Source organism: Crinia signifera, chromosome 7, assembly GCF_055691185.1.
Source record: "Crinia signifera chromosome 7, ASM5569118v1, whole genome shotgun sequence".
NCBI lineage: Eukaryota > Metazoa > Chordata > Amphibia > Anura > Myobatrachidae > Crinia > Crinia signifera.
In genome coordinates, this window is record NC_139223.1 from 129,030,455 (window position 1) to 129,056,916 (window position 26,462).

At 44.9% G+C, this 26,462-nt stretch overlaps 1 protein-coding gene across 3 annotated transcripts in view; it reads right to left on the minus strand.

Moving 5' to 3' along the window:
- Positions 1 to 26,462, minus strand: part of OBSL1 (obscurin like cytoskeletal adaptor 1) — a 124,469-nt gene that overhangs the window by 92,655 nt on the left and 5,352 nt on the right. For all 3 annotated transcript variants that reach the window (XM_083153805.1, XM_083153804.1, XM_083153802.1), the window contains exons 3-6: positions 14,788 to 15,054; positions 13,231 to 13,491; positions 8,347 to 8,622; positions 6,510 to 6,782 (exon numbers count right to left, since the gene is read on the minus strand). In XM_083153805.1, the coding sequence (XP_083009931.1) occupies positions 6,510 to 6,782; positions 8,347 to 8,622; positions 13,231 to 13,491; positions 14,788 to 15,054 (1,077 nt within the window). The remainder of the gene's footprint in view (positions 1 to 6,509; positions 6,783 to 8,346; positions 8,623 to 13,230; positions 13,492 to 14,787; positions 15,055 to 26,462) is intronic.

Below are 26,462 nucleotides of genomic sequence, written 5' to 3' on the forward strand. Positions count from 1 at the left end.
TGAGTATCCAGAAACCCCCCCAGGAGTCTAAGGACCCTCAGCTGAAAGCTGAGGGTCCCCTCTTTCCATGGGTACAAGAATTGTAAAAATCGGCCCTTGGGAACCGGAGATATCTGACTTCAAAGCAGTGGTCCCCATCCAAGCCTGTTAATTGTTATTCCCAGTCAGATATTTCAGGTTCTGTCTGACTTAGAGTTTTTCTGAGGGTATATTCCAAAAGCTGGGACTCTCCCCCTTTGATGGACACTAGTAGTGTGTCTCTACTGTTCCCAGAACCAGAGATATCAGCCTTCCAGCAGCTGGTTACTGCTCCAGCTCCACACACCTGGGATGTAGTTTTATAGACTCGTTGGCAGATTGCTCTGCCTCCTGAACTCTGATCCCCTAGTCCCCAATAACATTTGGTAGGTGGGATTCTCTAGTTTTTAATTCCATTAAAATCTAAGAAATCTATTTCTGGGACCTGGAGGTATCTGCAGTCAAGCAATCTGTCCTCTCATCAGAAAATTATGAATAATAAGCCCACTCCACTATACACCCCTCCTCTGCGTATTAAAAATCCTCTACCACCCTGGAAGTTATGTATCAGGGCCCCTTCATTCAGCCCAATGCCACCTTCTTCCACCCCATCTCCCACCATCTGTGCAGTAAATGTGGTACCCCAGTCCTGAGGTACCCCTGTTTGTGTGCTTAAACTGGGACTGCAGCCAAATGCTTCTTATGGAGCCCCTATGGACTGGGGCTGCAGGGGTTAATTGCCCTTGTAACAGGAGCAGCCAAAAGAGAGAGCATCTGTAGAGCACTAGGACCCAGGGGAGTTGACAGAATCCCTGAAAGAGAGGGAAACAGAGCTGTGCTGCTATTGGGCAGAGGTCTGAGAGGTGAAAGTTGAGTTGAGGAGAGAGAGAGTGAGGAGAGCAGCAGCATGACATGGCTGCAGCAGAGTGAGAAGCAGTGTGGCAAGTGAGGACAGGACCACATGTGGAGAGGACACAGCTTATCATGCTGTGGAGGACAGAGGCAGTAGCTGCAGACAGAGTGTGTGCCTATGGGAGAAGGAGCCACAAGTGAGAGAAGTGACTGGCAGGAGCCAGCAACTGCAGCAGTTAGTACAGGTACCCCAATAACACACAGCCCTTGCCAGCTCATCAACCCCTTCACAATCTGCCCTGAGAGACTGCCCCAGTATCCACCTGAAGGCACCCCACAGTACCCCTGAAGCCCAGGCAGTGCATATCAGGCAGCACTGGCCCCTTCTTGTCCCTAGATGTGAAGCAGCCACAGAAAGCACATCCCAGGCCACACAGTGCAAACTTCCCAAGTTTAATTCCTCACATTGGGCCTTTAAAGGGACACTTAATCACCTCCCACTACAAAGGCCTGTGAGCACAGAAGGCTGCAGGAAGAGGACACCTTACTGCTAGCAGCACAGACAGAGAGAGACAGAGACTGTTCATGGAGGTTTTGTATAGTCACAGCACCCTCCATTGGAAGACTATGCTGTGCTTTGCAAATAACCACTACAAGTGCCTATTCTTCTAATATACCTGTTTGGATTACAAATACCGTGCACCATTTTGCTTCAATTCACGGTTTCATCTGGAAGACATTAACTGACACATGGCTGAGGTAGCGTCACCTTGCGGACAATTCCGATATTACCGCCTTTTAGAGACGGTGTTACTTGCCTTTATATATTGAATTGTAATGTCTATATTTGAATGTTTACCATTATATGTGCTTTGTGCCAGTGTGTGTGATAGTAGGATTTATGTGCCTTTGCAGTTATTGTTATTGAGTCCACAATAATAACCGTGCATTGTGTTGATGATTATTGCATGTAATTGACCTTAACAATATTTGGTTTGCAGAGATGACTAGTGGTTTCCTGCATAATAAATATTGTTGTCACCGTCACTTTGTGTGTGATCTCTATGTGTGGGGTGTTCTGCTTGGGGTGTCCATCCTTTCTGCCACAGGCTCCCATAAGGAGAAGTCACTGATCCAACTCATCATCTTGAAGGTACAGGTACTTGTCTACACTTCAGAGTTGACAGCGGTGAAGAATACGGTGTCGAGACCCAAGGAACAAGGTACAGAAAGGGTCACTGGCATACTGTCCCCCCCGTTTGTCACATCTAAATCTTGGCGTCAACGAACCGGATCGAAAGCATGTCGGAACCCAGCACTCCGCCACCATCCCCTCCAAGACGTCTCCCAACACCACCAGAAGACACAGAAATGCCAAGGGCAATGGCGGCGCCAATCACGATGCCCTACTTCTTTGGAGCCGCATGGCTACTTACGTACTCCGGAGACATGCGGACCCAGGGTACAAGCACCTTTAAGGCATTTAAAGACCAAATGAATTCAACATTCAAAATATATCAATTGAATGAGGAACAGAAGAAAGAAATACTACTGGCGCAATTAAAAGGCCCCGCCCTGAGGGAAGTGTAAGCATGGGCAGAAAGCAACAAGACAACAGCGAACAAGATACTTTGGAAATTGGCACAAATATTCGACTCTAAGACAATACCCTTATTAAAAAGCAGATTATATGCTAGAAAACAGAGACACGGAGAATCACTGCGCGAGTTCGCACTGGGCTTGCAGGAAGCCATGAAAGCTGTACAGGCCATGGACCCTCGAGAGCTGCAACAAGCAGATGAGATGTTGATAAACCTCTTTGTGGAAGGAGCACAAGAGGAAACCACCCGCGTCCAACTCCGTATGTGGAAACGGCAAGAAAAAGATTGCACATTCGCCGAATTCAAAGAATCAGCACTAGAAATATTGGGCCAGAACCAAAACACTGATTTTGAAGAAGATGCAATGGCTGAAGAAGATGATACAGAGGGCCACCACGAAGCTAAACAATATGGAGCAGTTGCGAAAAAAGGAACGGTTCTTCAAGAAACACAAACTCCTGCAGGACAAGACACTTTGAGCGCTATCAACAGCAAGTTGGCGGAACTAGCCCTAGACATTGCCCGAATGGGGCAACGATTAGAACAAAATGAAGCCAGATATAGAGAGTGGCGTCCACAACGAGAGAGAGGAGATCGACCCCGGTGGGCCATGCCTGAGAAATCTGAACGACACCCCAACATTCAACTCAATACTCAAAGTGGGCCTGCATGCAGTCAGACCTCAAGAAGACCCATAAGAGGAGGTACGCCCGAAGTCTTTCAAAACACCATGAGAATGTCTGGTGTAATAAATGCGGCAGACAAATCACGAACCAGCCCAAGTAGGATCTCAGGTTGTGTCCTGTGGTTCAGTATACCGCGTGGGTATGGATTCATCAAACACGCAGATACCAGACGAAGTGTATATGTACACTACACCGCCATTCAGAATACCAATCCCGAAAAGAGTTTCCGGAGTCTGAGAAGAGGCGAAGTTGTGGAGTTCGAGCTGGCGAATGGAAAGAAAGGCATCAAGGCCGTGAAAGTGACCGGCCTGAATGGAGCCCCGGTGCAAGGTAACAGACATGACACAGAGCAAGGCCAACATTGGCACTGTCCATGTTACAGAGGGCCTCCACCTTACTACCGGCAAGACTACCAGCACTGCAGAAACAAAGAAGAAACCAGGGAGGTGAACAGCAAGATTTATAATACTAATCCTCCTCGACCTGACCAGATGCCCCGACCACCAGAATCTGATGTCCCAATGCAATGCGAACTGCGGGAAGAGAGGGGGAAACCAGTTGTGCAGAGGGGGACAGTACAGCAAAGCCTGCAAGAAATAGCTAGGCCTCAGGTTTCCAGTGAACCAAAGCGAGATTACATCCCAAGAATTGAAGATACAGGTTACTGGGCAGCAAACCTCAGGCAGACAGATGCCAGTACAACCGACCAGGAAAGGTGCTCTGAAGTTGTAGCCCACATGGCCGTGACTGAGAAAGTGGAGCCATTAGAACCCAACCACCCAGAGCTAGCCATACCACTGCCTGAACCTAAGGCCACTATGGAAAACCCAAAGACAGTTAAGAAGGCCGAGAACCATTCCAATGAAGAGAAGCCTGGTATAGATCAGGAATATACAACGAATACGGGAGAAGAGTTTGAATTTCGGATACGACAGGCTATTCTGAGGTCCATAAGACATGACAAAGAGGTGAAACGTGTTCATTGCAGATCGCATGCCGGGATCTAAAGTGAAAGTCCATGTGAATCCCCAGAGAACCTTTGCCGCGGAGGGATGGGAGTCCTGTGGCGGACGGATGGATGCTCCAGTGAGCACACTCTAGCTACTGTATTTATGTGACAGTAAAAAAGAAATAGGTAGAAATGCATATACTTGTTCATGCTTAATTTTATTGCCGTTAAGTGTTTGAAGTCTGTTGAATCTATGTGATATTCCAAATACTTTTTTTTAGGACATGGAGTCGTTTTAGTATGCATGGGGACATGCATAATTCCAGCAGGGGCATTTGTGGTACCCCAGTCCTGAGGTACCCCTGTTTGTGTGCTTAAACTGGGACTGCAGCCAAATGCTTCTTATGGAGCCCCTATGGACTGGGGCTGCAGGGGTTAATTGCCCTTCCTGGTGGTCTTGTAACAGGAGCAGCCAAAAGAGAGAGCATCTGTAGAGCACTAGGACCCAGGGGAGTTGACAGAATCCCTGAAAGAGAGGGAAACAGAGCTGTGCTGCTATTGGGCAGAGGTCTGAGAGGTGAAAGTTGAGTTGAGAGGGAGAGTGAGGAGAGCAGCAGCATGACATGGCTGCAGCAGAGTGAGAAGCAGTGTGGCAAGTGAGGACAGGACCACATGTGGAGAGGACACAGCTTATCATGCTGTGGTGGACAGAGGCAGTAGCTGCAGACAGAGTGTGTGCCTATGGGAGAAGGAGCCACAAGTGAGAGAAGTGACTGGCAGGAGCCAGCAACTGCAGCAGTTAGTACAGGTACCCCAATAACACACAGCCCTTGCCAGCTCATCAACCCCTTCACAATCTGCCCTGAGAGACTGCCCCAGTATCCACCTGAAGGCACCCCACAGTACCCCTGAAGCCCAGGCAGTGCATATCAGGCAGCACTGGCCCCTTCTTGTCCCTAGATGTGAAGCAGCCACAGAAAGCACATCCCAGGCCACACAGTGCAAACTTCCCAAGTTTAATTCCTCACATTGGGCCTTTAAAGGGACACTTAATCACCTCCCACTACAAAGGCCTGTGAGCACAGAAGGCTGCAGGAAGAGGACACCTTACTGCTAGCAGCACAGACAGAGAGAGACAGAGACTGTTCATGGAGGTTTTGTATAGTCACAGCACCCTCCATTGGAAGACTATGCTGTGCTTTGCAAATAATCACTACAAGTGCCTATTCTTCTAATATACCTGTTTGGATTACAAATACCGTGCACCATTTTGCTTCAATTCACGGTTTCATCTGGAAGACATTAACTGACACATGGCTGAGGTAGCGTCACCTTGCGGACAATTCCGATATTACCGCCTTTTAGAGACGGTGTTACTTGCCTTTATATATTGAATTGTAATGTCTATATTTGAATGTTTACCATTATATGTGCTTTGTGCCAGTGTGTGTGATAGTAGGATTTATGTGCCTTTGCAGTTATTGTTATTGAGTCCACAATAATAACCGTGCATTGTGTTGATGATTATTGCATGTAATTGACCTTAACAATATTTGGTTTGCAGAGATGACTAGTGGTTTCCTGCATAATAAATATTGTTGTCACCGTCACTTTGTGTGTGATCTCTATGTGTGGGGTGTGCTGCTTGGGGTGTCCATCCTTTCTGCCACAGGCTCCCATAAGGAGAAGTCACTGATCCAACTCATCATCTTGAAGGTACAGGTACTTGTCTACACTTCAGAGTTGACAGCGGTGAAGAATACGGTGTCGAGACCCAAGGAACAAGGTACAGAAAGGGTTACTGGCATACTGTCCCCCCCGTTTGTCACATAAAGGGGTAATTAGTGGAAATTACTGATCCAGGCCATACATGCTGAGCAGTTGATATAATACCCCCTACCACCAACGGGACATCAAAGCTTCCCCCACCCCTACTGCTGGAGGATTGGTAGGGGCCCCAATACATTGCTATGCCCAGGGTTCTACACTGCTGTTGACGCCCCTGTATGTATGTATGTTTATGTATGTATATATATATATATATATATTTATATATATATATATATATATATATATATATATATATATTTTATTATTTATATACATTTGGTCTATCTATAATACTTTAACTGACCCGGCATATACGGGGTCACCAAAGTGTCCATCTCCGTGCTTTGCTCCACCCCTCTGGAAACCCCCTTCTGAAAATCCTGCGTTTGCCACTGTCACTCTCCATTTTATCACTTTTGGAAGCTTGATACATCTGGCCCTTAGTAAGCAACCTTGTCTGATATAATTGTAAGAAACAAATAATTTTCATTTCTGTCATAAGTGAGATATGGTGTAATTCTTCAGGGAGAGACAAAATAAAACTAGACATCAGCATTGGGAAGTGTCACCAACCTGTTATGGCCACACTGTAGAATACGGAATCATCTCCGGCATTACAGACATACTCCCCAGAGTCTTCTGGCCTTGCAGATGTAATGATCAACCTGCGACGCCTCCCGTCTGACTCCAGTCTGATGTTCTCACTCTCTTCCACCTCCGCTCCATCCCGGTACCAGCGCACCAGGGCGTTCTCCCTGGAGAGCTCACAGCTCAGAACCACTGGCTCCCCACTCACACACTTGTGTTCCGTGCCATCACTCGTGTTTATAATCTTCACCGGGGGCTCTAGAAAACAATAAGGCACCCGTCAGTCATTCAAATTCCTGCTAATAACAATTCTGTGCAGCTGCAAATTGACATTTATATAATCTGTTGTTTTCCTCTCTGAGCACAAAGGATATGGACAATGCAGCTGCTAATGTAACAAATACAATATTACATTGACCATATGAAAGCAAGGATCAGAAGCTTGAGGGGGATGCTCTAACATCCGCGCCCCCTTACCGCCACCCATCGCTGGCTACCGCAAACATAATTATCGCATATGCTCTAACATATGCAATAATTATGGCAAAGGACAGCTCTTGCGTTAAGCTGTCCTTTGCGGTGGGAGACAGCGGGTCCCACCCAGACCCGGCAGCTCCCCCCTCCCTCCCTTACCCGGCGCTGCAGCTGCGCTGGGCTCTCCTCCTTCCTGCACCCGGAAGAGGATCATAGTGCTGGGAGGAGGAGGTCACAGGTCCGGGCAGGACAGCTTTGTGCTTCCAGGACACAGGTGAGGGGGGGGGGGGGGGTCGGTGCGGGGCGGCAGTGGGTCAGTGCGGGGCGACGGTGGTTTGCTGTTGAAGCCCATAGGCTTCTATGGGGGCATCGCCAGATTTTTCTGGCAAAGCCTCCCGTTGCGATAACCTGGCGGGGGATGCTTAGAGCATCCCAAAAATCAGTAAAAACCCCGATGACGGGGTTTTTACCGCATTTTTAGTTTAGAGAATCTCCCCCTGAGTGTTTTATAAAGATCACTTAAAAATAGTATTCTACCATCTAAGTAGAAACAATGTGGGTTATTCAGACCTGATCGCACGGCTGCACATTTGCAGGCAAGGTGATATTCGAACGTCTGTGCATGCATGCGCCACATAGTACGCATGAACGAGGCCACCTTGTGACAAAATCCTGCTACTTTGTAAGTCCTCAAGTAAGTCCTGGGCTACGCACAGACTGCATACACTGGAAAAATCATTTAACAGTGAGCGGCTGCATATGGATTTGCTGCTAATCACTGTCATTTTTGCAGGCTTGCATACCTCCCAACTGTCCCGCTAAACGCGGGAACGTCACGGTTTTTGGGGGCGTTCCCGCGTCCCACCAGGGGCCGCCATTGTCCTGCGGTTGGGGAGACACAGCCTTAGGACGCGTCATCCCGCGAGGCCATGCCCCCGTTTTACAGGCCACGCCCCCTTTTCGGTCGTGCGCGCGGCTTCGCCGTGTGTGTTTCCCGACCTTAACAGATGAAAAGTTGGGGGGGAATGGGCTTGCACTGGGTGGAGTTTCACTCTGGCTGGGTGGCGATTATCTGTTCACAGGGCTCTACAAATAAGCAGCCGTGGAAATTGGATATCACAAATCTTTGATTATAACTTTTCAGATGATGACTCACAATATCAATATAATCTAACTTAGATTTACAATGTTTACCATAAGTAATGTTAGACAAGTTGGAATAAATTGCAGACAAATATACACAGGGATAATTTAGGGAGTGAATATGCGTCTCATGTTACATTTGTTATACCATAGAGCCATTCCCTGACAGATCCCCCTATCTGGCTCTATGACAGATAACTCTTACCTGTCACAGTAACTGTAAAGGTTGAGCTGTCATTGGCTGAGTGGCAGGTATAGGTCCCTGTATCAGATGGGTCTGAGGATGAGATAAGGAGTCTCCTCATTCTTCCATCTGATTGGAGGGAAATACGTCCTCCTGGCTCAACTTCCTGACCATCTTTCATCCAGCGGACCTTAGCACCTGAGCTAGGTACTTGACAACTCAGACAAATGGGCTGTCCAGCATCCAGCATCCTGCTGGCTGGCTCTCCCGAGGCTGGAGCTATGCTTGATCCACGAGCTGAATGGGTAATGAGACAAATAATTAGTATTTTTTTCTGAAATATCTATAGCAATTTTCCATCCAATATGATTACACATTTTAAATGATTTATAAATATACACAAGTTCTCAGAAACATAAGTGACTGTTTTATGTCTGATTACGTTATACTCAATTGCCCTATGCTGGGAACCCATTTGGGACCTGACGTTTAAAAAAAAACAGCTGCTGGGATAAATCATTCAATACCCAAACTACTCATGACACCCCCAGAACCTGGCACCCTAGGCAGCTGCTTAAAGCTGCCTAGTGGTAGAGCCGGCCCTCAGGTCCGGATTAAAAGGGGGGGCATAGGGTGTCAGTGCCCCTGGGCCCCCCTGTGGTCGGCATGTTTTTATATATATATATATATATATATATTTTTTTTTTTTGTGTGTGTGCATGGGAGCACCCATCTGCCAATGTGACGATGATTAATGGTGCTGAGCATTGGGTGCCAAGGCATACTGACTGTACAAGTGTGCGGTGCATTACTGGGAGTTAACTAAGTCCCATGACATTTTGCACAAGAGGGCAGAGGCTGAGAGGTTTGTGCTGAGCTCAGATTGGTGGAGCTTGTTACATGCTTCTCAGGCCCATGGAGGACAGTAGCAGCAGTAGCCTCATCATGGGAAGGTTTTTAATCAGAGGCAGCACTGAGCCTGTGAGGTCTCCTACAGTCCTACAGAGTAAGGTACAGAGGGACAAACAAAGGCTTTTCATGTGGTATGTTCTGCACCTTGATCAAGGGGTCTTAGCACCCTGAAACATTGGGATTTATCATGCATTTTTCATTTAAAAAAAAATTGACACTGGGAACAGACTCTGAGTGCCATTATTAACCTCCTAAGATTATTTATTACTACAGCAGACATCGAAGCACTGCTGCATTGGCAGGGTGAGTGCCGATCCGTACCCACCCCCCTAATATTATTTTTATATATATATATATTTTAGAAAAAATGGGATAAGAGTTCAGCGACATTAAGTGTTACACGTATATATAATTGTTCACATCTTACCTGCAAGGGCGGTTATCCTAAAGACTGTGAGCTTTCCCTGAAAGCGCTACATACATGCTGTATTGTGCTATGCCCTAATACACTGAGTTTTGGTGACTATTGCATCAGTGGATTTCTGCATTATTGATAGTGGAGTGCACCGGGACGTTGGGTCGAGATTGGGAGTGCCAGCATAAAAGTCTTGGTTGTATATTATATATACATTATATATTAATATATTTGTTAACCCCCCCCCCCCTCCTCCAATTACCCATTAACCAAGTTGGGGGGAGTATTTTTCACAATGTGCAGTGAATCCTGTTTAGGATTCGCTGCACATTTGCAGGGTTCCGGAGGGCTGCAGCATTCGATGCCAGCCCTCCCTGCCACCCTATTCAACGCCACAGGGGCTCACTGCCCCTGACGACGAATTTTAACCCCTGCGGCAAATGCCACAGGGAGCCGGGGTAAGGCGGCAGACAGGAAGATGGAAGCCTCCCTACCTGCCCCAGAATGTGTGGGGGGAAGAAGGGCTCCCGGGGACACAGGCATCAGAAGCTGCCCCCCCGGGAGAGCTGGCAGGGGACACGGGTAGAGAGCCGCTGCACTGCTTCCACTCGTGCATATGTAATGAGCGGGAGCAGTGTAAAGTGATTATATGAATATGTAATGAGCGGCTTCCGGCCCCCTGCTGGTGAATGTGTAAAAAAAAAAAAGTAAAACAAAATAAAAATTAAATATGTGCTTCAAGCACATGAATAACAATAGCATGCCCCTTCACAGAATTTTTTTTTTAAAAGATCACTTTCCAGTTCACCTTAAAAAGATGCTGAATGCAAAACGGTGTATTATGGCGAAAATCATGCTAAATAGAATACACTCTCGGCGAATCCCAGTGAAAACCCTATTGAAATACACCAGCGAATTGTAGCGAGCATTAAACGGAGAATTGTCCGGCATTCACTGTTCGCTTTCGGAGAGGGGGGGGGGGGGGTCTGCCTGGAGTTGCGTTGCGACGCGGCTGGGGGGAGGGGGAGAGAGTTAGTGGCGTGGCTCGGGGGGGGGGGAGAGAGTTAGTGGCGCAGCTCGGGGGGGGACCGGGCGATGCGGGGCCTTGCAGCGGCCCTGGGCAGAGTCTCTGCAGCTGCTGCTGTGACGTGGGAGCCATAACCTTAGAGAAAGGAGGCTTCTGGGACAGGTCCATGGTGAGATAAGTAGGGAGTGGGACAGGGCACGTGGAGTGCGGGTGTCACCCCAGCCTGGCGAGTCACTCCATGGGGGGCGGGGGGGATGGGCGAAGCAGCGGCGGCCACGAAGTTGCTCGGGGAGTTACTGCTCACCACCATATCATCAAGGGGGGGGGGGGGGAAACACCTGCTCCATCTTCCACCCTCCAGTGGCTGGCGCCCTAGGCAAATGCCTAAAGCTGCCTGGTGGTGGCGCCGGCCCCGCACACACACGTACACAGTATATAATTCCTGTATACATCAATTGCTTGAATAACAACTGCTTTCTTAATATATTGTGTGCATTTTTATTTGAGTGTAAGGACAGGTCCCCTAATTCCCAGTAGATGTTACTGTTATTCCTATGCAACATATCAGGGACACATATCTGAAATAGAGCCTCAGTTTTATAGGACACAAACCTTGAACACAGGACAGACAGAACCATTTGGTTATCTCATTAGTAACAGTTACAATGCAGACATGTGGGATTTTGTTAATCCAGTAACATTTACAGAAGAGGTGGCTCAGCAAGCTGTATTCAAATGCACTGAGAATTTAACCTCTTGAAATCCAGGAGTTACATATATTGTATAGTTCTGCAACCATTTTTGACAGTTTTTTTTCAATTGAAATTATCGAGAATTAATTTATATGACATATTTGCTTACATGACATCAAGATATCAGTATGAATTAATTCAGCCCAGCAAACACAACAATTGCTGACTTTGGGCCTGATTCAGAGTTGATCGCTGAGCAACGACATCATAGATCGACTGATTAACGGACAACTGCACGTGCGTTTCAGTCGCATGGTGCATGTGTGGACCACTATTTACTTGTAGTTTAGTTGCAGTATTTGCATTTGATTTATTTTTAGGAGTTTTTGAGGAGGGTCTATGACATCAGTGTTGACCCCTTCCGACCTGTCTCAGTTGCAAAAGTATATGGTCGACATGCATTGTGTCAACCATGAAAGGTAGACAGGCCTTATGTCGACACATGACAAAGGTTGACATGGCTAAGGTTGACAGGGTCAAAATGGGGACACATGCATTAGGTCGACAATGAGAAGGTCGACATGCGTTTTTCACTTTTTTTTAGCCAACATGTGCCGACAGGCGGTATTTCATGCCCTACCATCGACTAGGGTGTGGTGGTAGAATAAACTGGTATACGGTCATTGGGTCACCAGCAAGTTATTAGTTGAATCATTAGACCGACATGGGGTTCTTCATTGTTTTTTGAGCCAACATGTGCCGACAGGTGGTATTTCATGCCCTACCATCCACTAGGGTGTTGTGGGAGAATAAAATAGTGTACCGAGCGCAGCGAGGCACCATGCCAAAAGCATGGCAAGCACTGGGTACGCGGTGCATCGATACGGTCTCCATGTCGACTATGTCAGCATTAGGGACAAAAAAGTGAAAAACTCCTGTCGACCTTATGACCACTATTGGTCAACAGTCATAAGGTCAATACAGGAAAAAAGTTCAACATGGTCAAAAGGTTGACACAAGCAATAGGTCGACATTAAAAAGATCCACATGCGGTTTTATGGGTTTTGGGGTGCCTATGTCGACATAAGTCGAAATGGATACTATAAGTGTTCATGGCTCGCTCTACTTGCCATGCTTTTACCTTTTGACCATGCCGACCTAGTGCATGTTGACATTTTGACTGTTGGCCAACAGTGGTCGACCTATTATTACCTATTATTGACTGCATCCCTTACAAACAATAACTGACTGATTCCCCTCCCCCATGGCCCCCATGTAAAGCAGACTGTTGCAGTCCCTCCCTATGCACGCAACATAATTACAGATTCTGATTTTAGGCAATTGGCTAACCCACGCTAGATCACTCAGAATGCTCAGCAAGATCGCTCAGCATTGCATAGTGATGTGTCAGCGCTGTGTGCTGAGCGATCTGTCAGGGCCAGTGTTCTCCGGTGAGAGCTCTGGCCCTGACAGATTAATATCCAGCATGATGGTTATTCATCGCCGGTCGATAGTAACGTAGTGACATCTAGTGAGATTGCTTAGAAAATGCCCCTATAGCACTACGTGTGTAGACCCCATTAGAACACTATGCTTGTCTCATAATGTCCCTGCTGAATAATGCTATACCGGTGAGATGGCTAATATAAGTAATATATTCCATTAAGTGCAAGCACGTGACAACCCAGGTTCAGTCGGTTGTGAGAATTTTGAGAAAAAAAAAAACCTAAAATTTAATCTGTACCCCTTTAATGTGCTTAATGTTTTCTTTGGTAAAGTTGTAGTCAAGAGCAATAGGTACAGTGTCCACTCTATAACCTCAACCACTAGTATAAAGGAGTGGGATTGGTCTCTCTCACCCTTTACTCGGAGTTGGCAGGAAGACTCGGACAGTCCAGCATGGAATTGGATGGTACCAGAATCCTTCTGTGTGACCCCAACCAGCACCAAGACATGGGTCCTTCCAAAACTCTTCACAACCGTCTTGTGATCCTCAGAAAGAATGTGACCGTCGTAGGTCCAGCCGACCTGCTCGATGTCACTTTCAGTCTCTGCACAAAATGCTGCATTTCCTCCTTCAGCTACTTCTAGACGACGGGACAACTTCTTCACAATCGGTCCTGGGAGATAGATACAGTAGGTTAAGCACAGGACAAGCCATAAGGCTACAGATAAGCAGGGCTTGTTCTGCTGTGCAATTTTCACACATTGTGAGTAAATAGCATTAACATTAAGCTGTTGAATGTGCATAAGAAGAAAAAAAAAGCCAGCTGAGTGCAAGTCTAAAAATAGCCAAGATTTGATGTGTTTTATAGACAGGAAAGTAGAAACTGAAGGACTGACAGCTGTGAATGCTGAGGGTTATTGGAGGAATAGCTAAGGGTGTAGTTTAGTGTACAATGCCTAATATTGCGCACCACTTAGCCCCTTAAATGAAACAATTTTCAAAACCCACCTGTAAAATTTTATTTTCTAAATGTAATTATGTTTGCAACATATGCTTAAACTAATAAGCTTCGAAAGCCACTTGCCTACAGTATGTGAGAGAGAGAAAGCGATGTAGTTTCACTCATTGCCAGCAGATGGCAGTGTTTTGGAGACACACAGACAGTACCGTAGACACATATATATGCTAGGTGATTCATCGCGTCCTACGGGCGCTCTTCACACCGTCGTAATGGGGGCGCTGCGCCCCCTTAACCTGTGAATGCAGTTATTGCATGGGTGAGGGTTGGGCGATATGGGGGGGGGGGGGGTGCTTGGGGTGGTGTGGGTGGGGGAGTGGTGGGTTTGGGGATACTGTGTGTGGTGGACTTGCAGTTGTGGGGTTGGGCAATGTGGGTGGTGTAGTTTGGTTAGGTGCAGGTCCCCATGTGGGTGAGGGAGGTGGGGGTGCTGTACTTGGGTTGGTTATGGACAGTGGGGGGGGGGTGTTGGGGAGCCATTGGAGGGGTACAGTGGGTTAGGAAGGGTGTTTGTGGGTGCTGTAATCCCTAGTGGCGTGAGGTGTGTGTGTTTACAGCAGGATGGAGAGGTTAGCGGTTGGTGGTATGGCATGCTGGGAGGGTGATTTACCTGGTATTTGTTGGTTGTAGAGTAAAGATGTCCTTGTGTCTGCTGTTGCTGGTGTAGTGGGGTAGGGTTTTGTGTGTCAGTTAAGGTACAAACCCTTACCCACCAGAGTTAGTACCAGTGCTCCCCCTTTCATAGTTTCACTGTATTTGCATAATTAATTCCCACCCCCCACTTCCCTTAGTCCAATAAAACTTTAGTATTTGTATACTCTGCCTTATAGATTTCTGCTAAGAAAATACATTTTGTTCATGAGGTTACGGCTTTGTCACAGATAATGTTGGTTATTGTAAAAAAAGGAGTGTAAATACTGAATGTAGGTTCAAAGCATTTGTGAGTCTTACCTCGAACAGCTACCTCTGCTATGCTTTGGGCCCCTTTATTAGTCTGGCACACATACACCCCATCATCATCAGTCCGAGCTCCTCGGATTATCAGTCGTCTGATGGGACCATGTTCTTCCATTTGGTGACGCTTTCCTGGGTGGAGTCTCTGATCCTCCAGGTACCAAGTAGTGCGGGTTCCGTCTGGCACTGAGCACTCTAACATGGCATCCTGCCCCTCTCTCACTGCAACGTCTCTCAATGGAGCAGGGAAACGGTCACCTACCTCTGGGGAATGAAAGAAGCATACAGTAGGTCACAATTTTATGCAATCGGGTGTAACATTTCTTAAAATGATAATTTAATCTGTATATAATGGAGGGGTTGGGAGTTTATAGTAGCGCATGACATTATTATATATATTTAAGATTTTTTCTAAAGCAGTATATTTTTAATTTTGTACTCAGTGCAGCCTTGAAACAAGGTTCATGCTATTATGAATCACACAGAGGCAGCGGTTTAGCCAGTAAGATCTGTGGGGCTGCTAAAGTATCAAACCTTTTTGTTGTTTGAATACATTTATGTGTTGTTACAGTGGTATAAATGACCTGCTTCGAGTTTAGTGATACATCAAGCGATAATTAATGAAACGATTTCTCTTCAGTGCACGCAAAAGTGTGCCAAGCTTGGCCCTGAAAGGCAACACACAGTTTATTTTTTGGATACTCAAACTTAAGATCACGTCTTATGACTCACTGATTATGACAGAGCCACCGCTGTGTATTGGAGGTACCCTTTCACCTCATGGACTTAATTCAGTAAGTCCCCAGCGCCGGGGAACGATATTGTGGGTCTCTGCATGCACATGTGTAGACCCGATTTACAAATGCCTTCAGTATTACACTGAGAGCAGCCTGGGACAGGGGAACACCCGGTGTTTTATGGGTGTCCCTATCAAAACGCAGAGTGTTCCCTTGGGAACACAGATGGGCCAATGCCTGCCCCGGGTGGGCAGTGTGATGTCAGCGCCCGTCCCCTGTTTGGCCATCGCCGGCCCAGATAAAAGTTAGATGAAACTGACTTTTATCTGAGAGCGGGTGAAAAATTGCTGCGCTGCGCTGCTTTTCCCTGCGTACCGACAACAATCAGGCCCTATGTTCTTTCTAACAAACCTGACTAAATATATTAGAGCTGATTCAGAGTTGGAAATAATTATAAGATAAAAAACACACAAAAAAAAGAGTAACTTTGCACCTGGATAAAACCATGCTGCACTGCAGATGGGGCAGATTTAACATGTACAGATATATTTAGGTTCGGGGTGGTGTGTCTGAACTCCATTCTGAATTGACATGTAACAAAAAATCTGTCCAATATACAAAAATCATTCAAAAAAGTTCAGAGCTCATTCAGGTCATGAGATGGGCGAGTTGTGCTGCCATCAGCAGTGTTTCGGCACCGTTAAAATGACAACTCGCCTCCGTTTGGGCTAATTGAATTGGTGAATTGACTCCTATGTCAGAAGGGAAAATTAATATAAACAAACCTTCTTGATTACATAAATGCAAGGATGAAAACCACATGAGGAAATGACAAAGAAAAACCTACAGCATGTGCATACATTAAAGGGGAAAGCGAAAAATACATTTATTTTTAGCGCATCACCTCTAAAAAAAGAAAAGAAAAACAGCTAAACAAATACAAGTGTCAAATTAGGAGATGAGAGTGGCACAGTCACATCAGCAGCTACAGTATGGGTCGATTATGTTATGGTTTGAAACTAGAACCTAAAGCAGGTACATGCATAAACAATTTGGCTATCTTACGATGTAACAATGTAACATACAATATACTAGGGCCGGATTCAGTATCAGTTGCAGTTTTACTAAAACAGTCAAAACTTCAACTGGTGTCTCTCATGCAAAGTTCCTGACAATTTGATCATAACTCTAGGGTAGCCCCCCCGGCTGCGAAGCTGAAAACGTTCTGGACACTCCTGTTTTGTCCAGACCTGGCCCTCCCAACACCACCTCAATTCCCTCGCCAACACTCGATTGCATCCTTCCGTAATGCGACTGCAGTTTGAGCATCGTGCATGCATTTAGCAATTCTACAATTGGGGCCCATAGTGCCTGTATTATTGCTGTATACACACACACTATATGATCCACCATGGAGTAGTGGCAAGATATATCCACATTGCATGTCATCCAATCTGATGTGCAGTACATCAGGTGGGAAGATGCAACCACGTATCATCATTACAAATGGGTATACTCACTATGGGGGCGATTCAGCTTCAGTCGCTGATCGCCGAAAATCGCTATTTGGCCATTTTCAGTGATCTACGCAAGAACACATGTGGTAGCGTGCATTTGTGAGTCCTGAAGCTGTGGTTGGAGGCAACCACAGTCTAAGGGCCAACAGAGGGTCGTTGATGGTCATTTTGAAGTTGTCGTGTCAGCGGAGCAGGAGCTTGGTTCGGACAAAAGTGGAGTGTATGGACTGTCTGGGGGGGGGGGGGGGGCGCAATGTGGCTGTGTGATGTCAAATTCAGCCTTGCGACCCAAAAGATCCGGCCCCACCTTTATAGTTAAGCTCTTTATTGTTAATGTTTCCTCTACAAAAGTGCGGGAGGGTACATCGTTAACAATACAGTGCTTATATCAATATGTACTCTGCCTTACTACCCTGGCTAAGGTACTGATAGCTAGAAAATGGTTGGCTCCTGAATCACCTAATGTTTTCCATTGGAGAGCACTGGTAAATGAGGTATCAGGACATGAAAGGACCATGTATAGGAGTAGAGATTCTATTCAAAAGTATATTAACCCCTTCCTGACAGAGCTAGTTTTTGCGTTCCTGACAGAGCCATTTTTTTCAAATCTGACATGTCTCACTTAAGTGGGGATAACTTTTTTTTGCTTTTACTTATCCCAGTGATTTTGAGATTGTTTTCTCGTGACACATTGTACTTCAAATTAGTGGTAAATTTGGGTCGATACAGTCTGTGTTTTTTTGTGAAAAATACCAAAATGTCGTGAAAAAATTGAAAATTTAGCGATTTGCAAAATGTTAAATTTTCTGCTTGTGAGACAAATAATCATACCACTCAAAATAGTTAATAACTAACATAGACCATATGTCTACTTTATGTTTCCATCATTATTTCAACTTCCTTTTAATTTTTTTGGACACTAGGAGGCTTACAATATGAATAGCAAATTCTCAAATTTTCAAGAAAATTTCAAACACTGATTTTTTTAGGGACCAGTTCAGTTCTGATATGACTTTGAGGGACTTGTATGTGAGACACCCCCATAAATGATGCCATTTCAAAAACTGCACCCCTCACAGTATTCAAAACAGCATTTTGGAAGTTTGTTAACCCTTTAGGTGTTTCACAGGAATTAAAACAAAGTGTAGGTGAAATTTCAAAATTTCATTTTTTTTGCAGATTTGCAATTTTAATACATTTTTCTAAGGAACACAGTACATTTTACTAGAGAAATGTGACTAAAAATTGATTCCCCCAATTCTTTTGTTTTCAAAAATATCCTATATGTGGCCCTAGTGTGCACGTTGACCAAACCACAGGCTTCATAATAGAAGGAGCACCTACTTGATTTTGGAGCCTCCTTTTTATGAGATTATTTTTTAGGCACCATGTAGGTTTCTAGGCACCATAAGATGCTAAAATTTAGGAACCCCCCCACAAGTTACCCCATTTTGCAAAGTACACCCCTCAGGGAATTCATCTAGGGGTATAGTGTACATTTCAAACCCCCAGGGGTTTCACCAATTGTGGTACAACTGGGCAGTGAAAATGAAAAATTACATTTTTTTACACAAAAATGCAGTTCTGGCTCAAAATTTTTCATTTTCAGAAGGTATGAAGGAGAAAAAGCACCCCAAAATCTGTGCCCCAATTTCTCCCGAGTACGGCAATGCCTCACATGTGAACAAAAAATACCAGTTGGGTGCATGGCAGGACTCAGAAGGGAAGGAGTGATTTTTGGATTTTGCAGCACAGATTTTGGTGGAATGAATGGTGGGTGCTATGTTGCACCAATACAGTGGAACCCCCCCACAAGTCACCCCATTTTGCAAAGTACACCCCTCAGGGAATTCATCTAGGGGTATAGTGTACATTTCAAACCCCCAGGGGTTTCACCAATTTTGATACAACTGGGCAGTGAAAATGAAAAATTACATTTTTTTACACAAAAATGCAGTTCTGGCTCAAAATTTTTCATTTTCACAAGGAATGAAGGAGACAAAGCACCCCAAAATCTGTGCCCCAATTTCTCCCGAGTACGGCAATGCCTCACATGTGACCAAAAAATACCAGTTGGGCGCATGGCAGGACTCAGAAGGGAAGGAGTGATTTTTGGATTTGGCAGCACAGATTTTGGTGGAATGAATGGTGGGTGCCATGTTGCATTAGCAAGACTCCCAAAGCACCAATACAGTGGAACCCCCCCACAAGTCACCCCATTTTGCAAAGTACACCCCTCAGGGAATTCATCTAGGGGTATAGTGTACATTTCAAACCCCCAGGGGTTTCACCAATTTTGATACAACTGGGCAGTGAAAATGAAAAATTACATTTTTTTACACAAAAATGCAGTTCTGGCTCAAATTTTTCATTTTCACAAGGAATGAAGGAGACAAAGCACCCCAAAATCTGTGCCCCAATTTCTCCCGAGTACGGCAATGCCTCACATGTGAACAAAAAATACCAGTTGGGTGCATGGCAGGACTCAGAAGGGAAGGAGTGATTTTTGGATTTTGCAGCTCAGATTCTGGTGGAATTTTGGTGGGTGCTATGTCGCATTAGCAAGACCCCCCAAGCACCAATACAGTGGAACCCCCCCACAAGTGACCCCATTTTGCAAACTACACCCCTCAGGGAATTCATCTAGGGGTATAGTGTACATTTCAAACCCCCAGGGGTTTCACCAATTTTGATACAAGTGGGCAGTGAAAATGAAAAATTACATTTTTTTACACAAAAATGCAGTTCTGGCTCAAAATTTTTCATTTTCAGAAGGTATGAAGGAGAAAAAGCACCCCAAAATCTGTGCCCCAATTTCTCCCGAGTACGGCAATGCCTCACATGTGACCAAAAAATACCAGTTGGGTGCATGGCAGGACTCAGAAGGGAAGGAGTGATTTTTGGATTTTGCAGCTCAGATTCTGGTGGAATTTTGGTGGGTGCTATGTCGCATTAGCAAGACCCCCCAAGCACCAAGACAGTGGAACCACCCCACAAGTGACCCCATTTTGCAAACTACACCCCTCAGGGAATTCATCTAGGGGTATAGTGTACATTTCAAACCCCCAGGGGTTTCACCAATTTTGATACAAGTGGGCAGTGAACATGAAAAATTACATTTTTTTACACAAAAATGCAGTTCTGGCTCAAAATTTTTCATTTTCAGAAGGTATGAAGGAGAAAAAGCACCCCAAAATCTGTGCCCCAATTTCTCCCGAGTACGGCAATGCCTCACATGTGACCAAAAAATACCAGTTGGGTGCATGGCAGGACTCAGAAGGGAAGGAGTGATTTTTGGATTTTGCAGCTCAGATTCTGGTGGAATTTTGGTGGGTGCTATGTCGCATTAGCAAGACCCCCCAAGCACCAATACAGTGGAACCCCCCCACAAGTGACCCCATTTTGCAAACTACACCCCTCAGGGAATTCATCTAGGGGTATAGTGTACATTTCAAACCCCCAGGGGTTTCACCAATTTTGATACAAGTGGGCAGTGAAAATGAAAAATTACATTTTTTTACACAAAAATTCAGTTCTGGCTCAAAATTTTTCATTTTCAGAAGGTATGAAGGAGAAAAAGCACCCCAAAATCTGTGCCCCAATTTCTCCCGAGTACGGCAATGCCTCACATGTGAACAAAAAATACCAGTTGGGTGCATGGCAGGACTCAGAAGGGAAGGAGTGATTTTTGGATTTTGCAGCACAGATTTTGGTGGAATGAATGGTGGGTGCTATGTTGCACCAATACAGTGGAACCCCCCCACAAGTCACCCCATTTTGCAAAGTACACCCCTCAGGGAATTCATCTAGGGGTATAGTGTACATTTCAAACCCCCAGGGGTTTCACCAATTTTGATACAAGTGGGCAGTGAAAATGAAAAATTACATTTTTTTACACAAAAATTCAGTTCTGGCTCAAAATTTTTCATTTTCAGAAGGTATGAAGGAGAAAAAGCACCCCAAAATCTGTGCCCCAATTTCTCCCGAGTACGGCAATGCCTCACATGTGAACAAAAAATACCAGTTGGGTGCATGGCAGGACTCAGAAGGGAAGGAGTGATTTTTGGATTTTGCAGCACAGATTTTGGTGGAATGAATGGTGGGTGCTATGTTGCACCAATACAGTGGAACCCCCCCACAAGTCACCCCATTTTGCAAAGTACACCCCTCAGGGAATTCATCTAGGGGTATAGTGTACATTTCAAACCCCCAGGGGTTTCACCAATTTTGATACAAGTGGGCAGTGAAAATGAAAAATTACATTTTTTTACACAAAAATGCAGTTCTGGCTCAAAATTTTTCATTTTCAGAAGGAATGAAGGAGACAAAGCACCCCAAAATCTGTGCCCCAATTTCTCCCGAGTACGGCAATGCCTCATGTGTGACCAAAAAGTGGCAGGACTCAGAAGGGAAGGAGTGATATTTGGAGTTTGCAGCACAAATTCTGGTGGAATGATGGTGGGTGCTATGTCGCATTAGCAAGACCCCCAAAGCACCAATACAGTGGAACCCCCCCACAAGTGACCCCATTTTGCAAACTACACCCCTCAGGGAATTCATCTAGGGGTATAGTGTACATTTCAAACCCCCAGGGGTTTCACCAATTTTGATAAAACTGGGCAGTGAACATGAAAAATTACATTTTTTTACACAAAAATGCAGTTCTGGCTCAAAATTTTTCATTTTCACAAGGAATGAAGGAGAAAAAGCACCCCAAAATCTGTGCCCCAATATCTCCCAAGTACGGCAATGCCTCACATGTGACCAAAAAATACCAGTTGGGTGCATGACAGGACTCAGAAGGGAAGGAGTGATTTTTGGATTTTGCGGCTCAGATTCTGGTGGAATGAATGGTGGGTGCTATGTGGCATTAGCAAGACCCCCGAAGCACGATGAAATTATGAACCTAATATTCCATAGATGTGTGGTATATTTTAAAACACTCCTTTATACATAGGCCGGGTTTGTCGGGGCAAGTGTCACACTGGAAAATAGTTTGCTTTCTTATTCCCTTTTTATAGCAAACTTTGCACCTTTTTTGTGTCCTGCCCTTTTTTCCAGTGGAGGGGATTTCATCAGGAAAATGCTGCCCTGGTACAATACGGGGGCCAGTACTAGAAGTACTGGGGCCCTCTGCCTGCTGGTTCCCAAATATTAGGCCCTTTATGACTTCCTCTTGAAAGTGCATAAATGTCCCCCTCTGGCCGGTAGAACGGAATAGCACGTAAGCGTTATACAGTGCCATCTGGATGATATACACGGCCACCTTCTTGTACCAGATTTTTGTTTTCCGCAGGGCACTGTACGGCTTCAGTACCTGATCTGAAAGATCCACTCCGCCCATGTACCTATTGTAATCCAGGATACAATTAGGTTTTGAGGTGTGGGTACTGGTACCTCGTACAGGGACGGAGGTGGTACTGTCTCCGTGAATTGTTGTCAGTATAAGGACATCCCTCTTGTCCTTATATTTGACCAACAACATATTTTCGTTGCATATTCCCCTGCTTTCACCCCTTCTCATTACTTGGGCAATGTGCGTTTTTGGGAGGCCTCTTTGGTTCTTGCGCACAGTACCGCAAGCTGCTGTACCTCTTGAACCAAGGGCCTTAAACAGGGGGATGCTAGTGTAAAAGTTATCCACATAGAGGTGATAACCTTTATCCAGGAAGGGGTGCACTAAATCCCAGACAATTTTCCCACTAACACCTACGAGGGAGGGGGGGCATTCTGGCGGTTCAATTCTTGAATCCTTCCCTTCATAAACCCTAAACCTGTGGGTGTACCCTGAGGTGCTTTCACACAGTTTATACATTTTTATGCCATACCTTGCCCTCTTACTGGGAAGGTACTGGCGGAATTTAACCCTTCCTTTAAAATGTATAAGGGACTCGTCGATACAAATAAATTTTTCAGGGATGTACACCTCTTCAAATTTGGCACTGAAATGATCAATGACCGGCCTGACTTTGAATAGCCGGTCAAAGGTGGGATCATCTCTGGGTGGGCACTGTGCATTATCGGTGTAATGTATAAATTTAAGAATTGTCTCAAATCGAGTCCGGGTCATGGCCATACGGTAAAATGGAGTACTGTACAGAACATCTGTACTCCAATATTGCCTAATTTCTGGCTTTTTTACTATGCCCATATGAAACACCAGACCCCAAAACGTCATCATCTCTACTGCATCTACAGGGGTCCACCTAGCAAATGATGACGTGGGGTTTTGAGCAATAAACTGCTGGGCATATAAATTAGTTTGGTCCACCATTAAATTTATAAAATCATCAGAGAAAAATAATTTGAAAAAGTCAATTTCTCTGAGACCTGTGGAATCAAATTGGATTCCTGGCATGGCCAAAAACTCAGGAACCTGGGGCTCAAAATTGTCTGGTGGTGGGGTCCATACGAGATCAATTGTTGGGGGGGGGTCTCAGCTGCTCTACGGGGGCGTCTTTGAGGGGGTCCCTCATCACCAGAGGAGGAAGAGGAGCTTAAGACGAATCCTTCAAATTCCCCGCTTGCATCACTGGCTGTGTCTGAGTCAGAGGCAAGCATGGCATATGCCTTCTCCACTGAATACATTCTCCTGGATGACTGGGAGGACATTTGGGAGGACATTTGGGAGGACATTTGGGATGCCATTTTTATTTTTGTGTTACTGGTAGTGAAATGTTTCAACACGTGTTTAGTGTAGGGGGGGGTACAAACTTTATTTCAACCCGGGGGGTATGTAGTGTGTAGTGTGTATGTAGTGCAGAAAAAAAAAATACTTTATACCAATAATAAAAAAAAAAAAATGAAGGGGTTAAAAATAAAAAATTGAAGGGGTTAAAAAAAAAAAAAAAAAGGTCCTGCGCCAAAAATTGAGCACAGATGTTGGTCAGTAACGTCTGTCACTGAACAGCGCTCAAAGGCAACAGGAATTTGATCAAAAAAAAAAAAAAAATAGATCAACCCTGTGCCGAAAAAGATGATCAGTGATGTACGTCACTGATCAGCGCACAGCGGCCACAGGACACCCCCAAAATCACAGTGTGTGTAAAAAAAAAAATTAAAAAAAGACCCCACAGCACACACACAAAAAAAAAAGGTGATCAGTGATGCGACACTGATTACCAGTGAGGGGCAGCAGGTGCACAACCTTTGGTGCAACTGACAGTGCAACTGGCAGGTATATATATATAAAAAAAAAAACCTCTGCACCCCTAAAAAGTTGCTGATCACCTCAGATATAGTGATCAGCACAAAAGGCGGGGGCAGCAGACACAAAATTTAGCACTCTCTATCACTCTCTGTCACTATCTCTCTCTATCTCTCTATCTCTCACTATCTATCACTCTATGACACTGCAGCAGCAGCACTGACAGGTATATCTATATATAAAAAAAAAACCTGCGCCCCCAAAAAGTTGCTGATCAGTTAATTTATACTGATCAGCACAAAAGGAGGGGGCAGCAGTCAGTTATATAAAAAATATATAGCACAATCTGTCACTATCTCTCTCTATCTCTCTCTCTCTCTCTATCTCTCTCTATCTCTCTATAACTATCACACTGCAGCAGCACAAAATATAGCACTCTGTCACTAGGCCTCTCTATCTATCTCTCTCTCTATCTCTCTCTATCTCTCTATCTCTCTCTCTCTATCTATAACTATATCACACTGCAGCAGTACAAAATATAGCACTCTCTGACACTATCTCTCTCTCTATCTCTCTCTATCTCTCTCTATCTCTCTCTATCTCTCTATCTCTCTCTATCTATCTCTCTATCTAGCTATTACACTGCAGCAGCACAATTTCACAGCACAGGAAGGCACAAGTAGCAACAGGATCCAGGAAGCATCCAGCACAGATCAAGCAGTGATCAAGCAGTGATGAAGCAGCGATCAGGTAAGTATGGAGCAAGGTTCTGGTCAGTATATGGCGGCAGGTGGGCACGGTGACCGCACTGCACGCTATTCCAGACCGGAATGGCGTCTGCAGTGCAGTCACCGTTAGTTTAAATCCCCCTCCTTGGCTGTGATTGGTCCGTCGGTCCGACGGACCAATCACGGCCTTTGGGGGCGGGCGGGGTGAGGTGGGGTGACACCAGTGTCACCCTTACACCCCGCGGTGATTGGTGCTGTACTTTACAGCACCAATCACCTCTGATCCCGTGTCACCGGCGAACGTTATTCGCCGGTGACACAGGAAAACGCTGTGAATGGCTGTTCACACTGAACAGCCAATCACAGCGATCGCCGACGGGGGGGCGGCATCGCAGCCCCCCCTGGGCATGCACGGACATGTCTGCTGTCAGGGACAGCAGACATGTTGAAACTGTCACCGCGTCTATAGACGCGGTGACAGTTTAAATCCATGACGTACATTTACGCCATGTGTCGGGAAGTGCTTCCCGACCATGACGTAAATGTACGTCAAATGTCGGGAAGGGGTTAAAAAATGGGAAAGATGGAATATGTCGATAATTGGAACAGATATTCCCTCTTCGGAAATATAATCTGAAGAGAAAAAGTTCTAGATGAAAAATACCAGCAAATGAAACAGAAAGTAACGTAGAGCTATAAACTGTATAAATTATATAAATTGCATACTTATAGATAAATGGTATAAGAAATACTGATGAATATTGATTTAAAATGGTTCACCGAGAAGGTGAGATTGACATTTATTTTACAAAGACAGAATGAAAGATTATGTTTAGTTATTAACTCACTTTGTTAAACTCTATAATATTATTATAATATTAGGAATGCATAATTCATTTATTTATATATTTATTTGTGTTTTTGGGGGGAATTCCTCAATTCTTTAGATATGTAACTTTTTGTTCCAAGGTAGAAGCGGCATCGACTATACCTAGAGACTAGATAAATTGTATATGGGAGAGATGAATATTATACAAAAAAAAAGGGGGGGGGGGGGGAGTAAAACACCAAACACCAAGGGAGGGGGGAGGGAGGAGGGAGGTGGGGATAAAGAAAGGAAAACTTCACATAAAGAATGCACAGAACACGTATAAGAAAAGGAATAATTATACACTAGTAACACACAGAAACATACATTAAGATATGCACCTTTTTCACTTAACCACTAAATGAAGATGATCCATGACACAAATAGAAGATACCAGATAAAATAAGAAAAGCACTATATAATAACACATAAGAGATAAGAACCCACAGTCACATAAACTACACAGACACCATAAGTAACCAGTAAAAATGTAATAACCCACTCCCAAATACATAAGAAGCAACTAATATACTTGTCTCTACTAAATCGATGCCGGTCCTACAGAGAACTGTATAATAATCTTAGAGATAATCGGCAAGAATTGAAGTATAATTGTATGTATGTATGTATGTATGTTTGTCAAAAAAAATAAAAACTATATGATTAAAAAAAAAA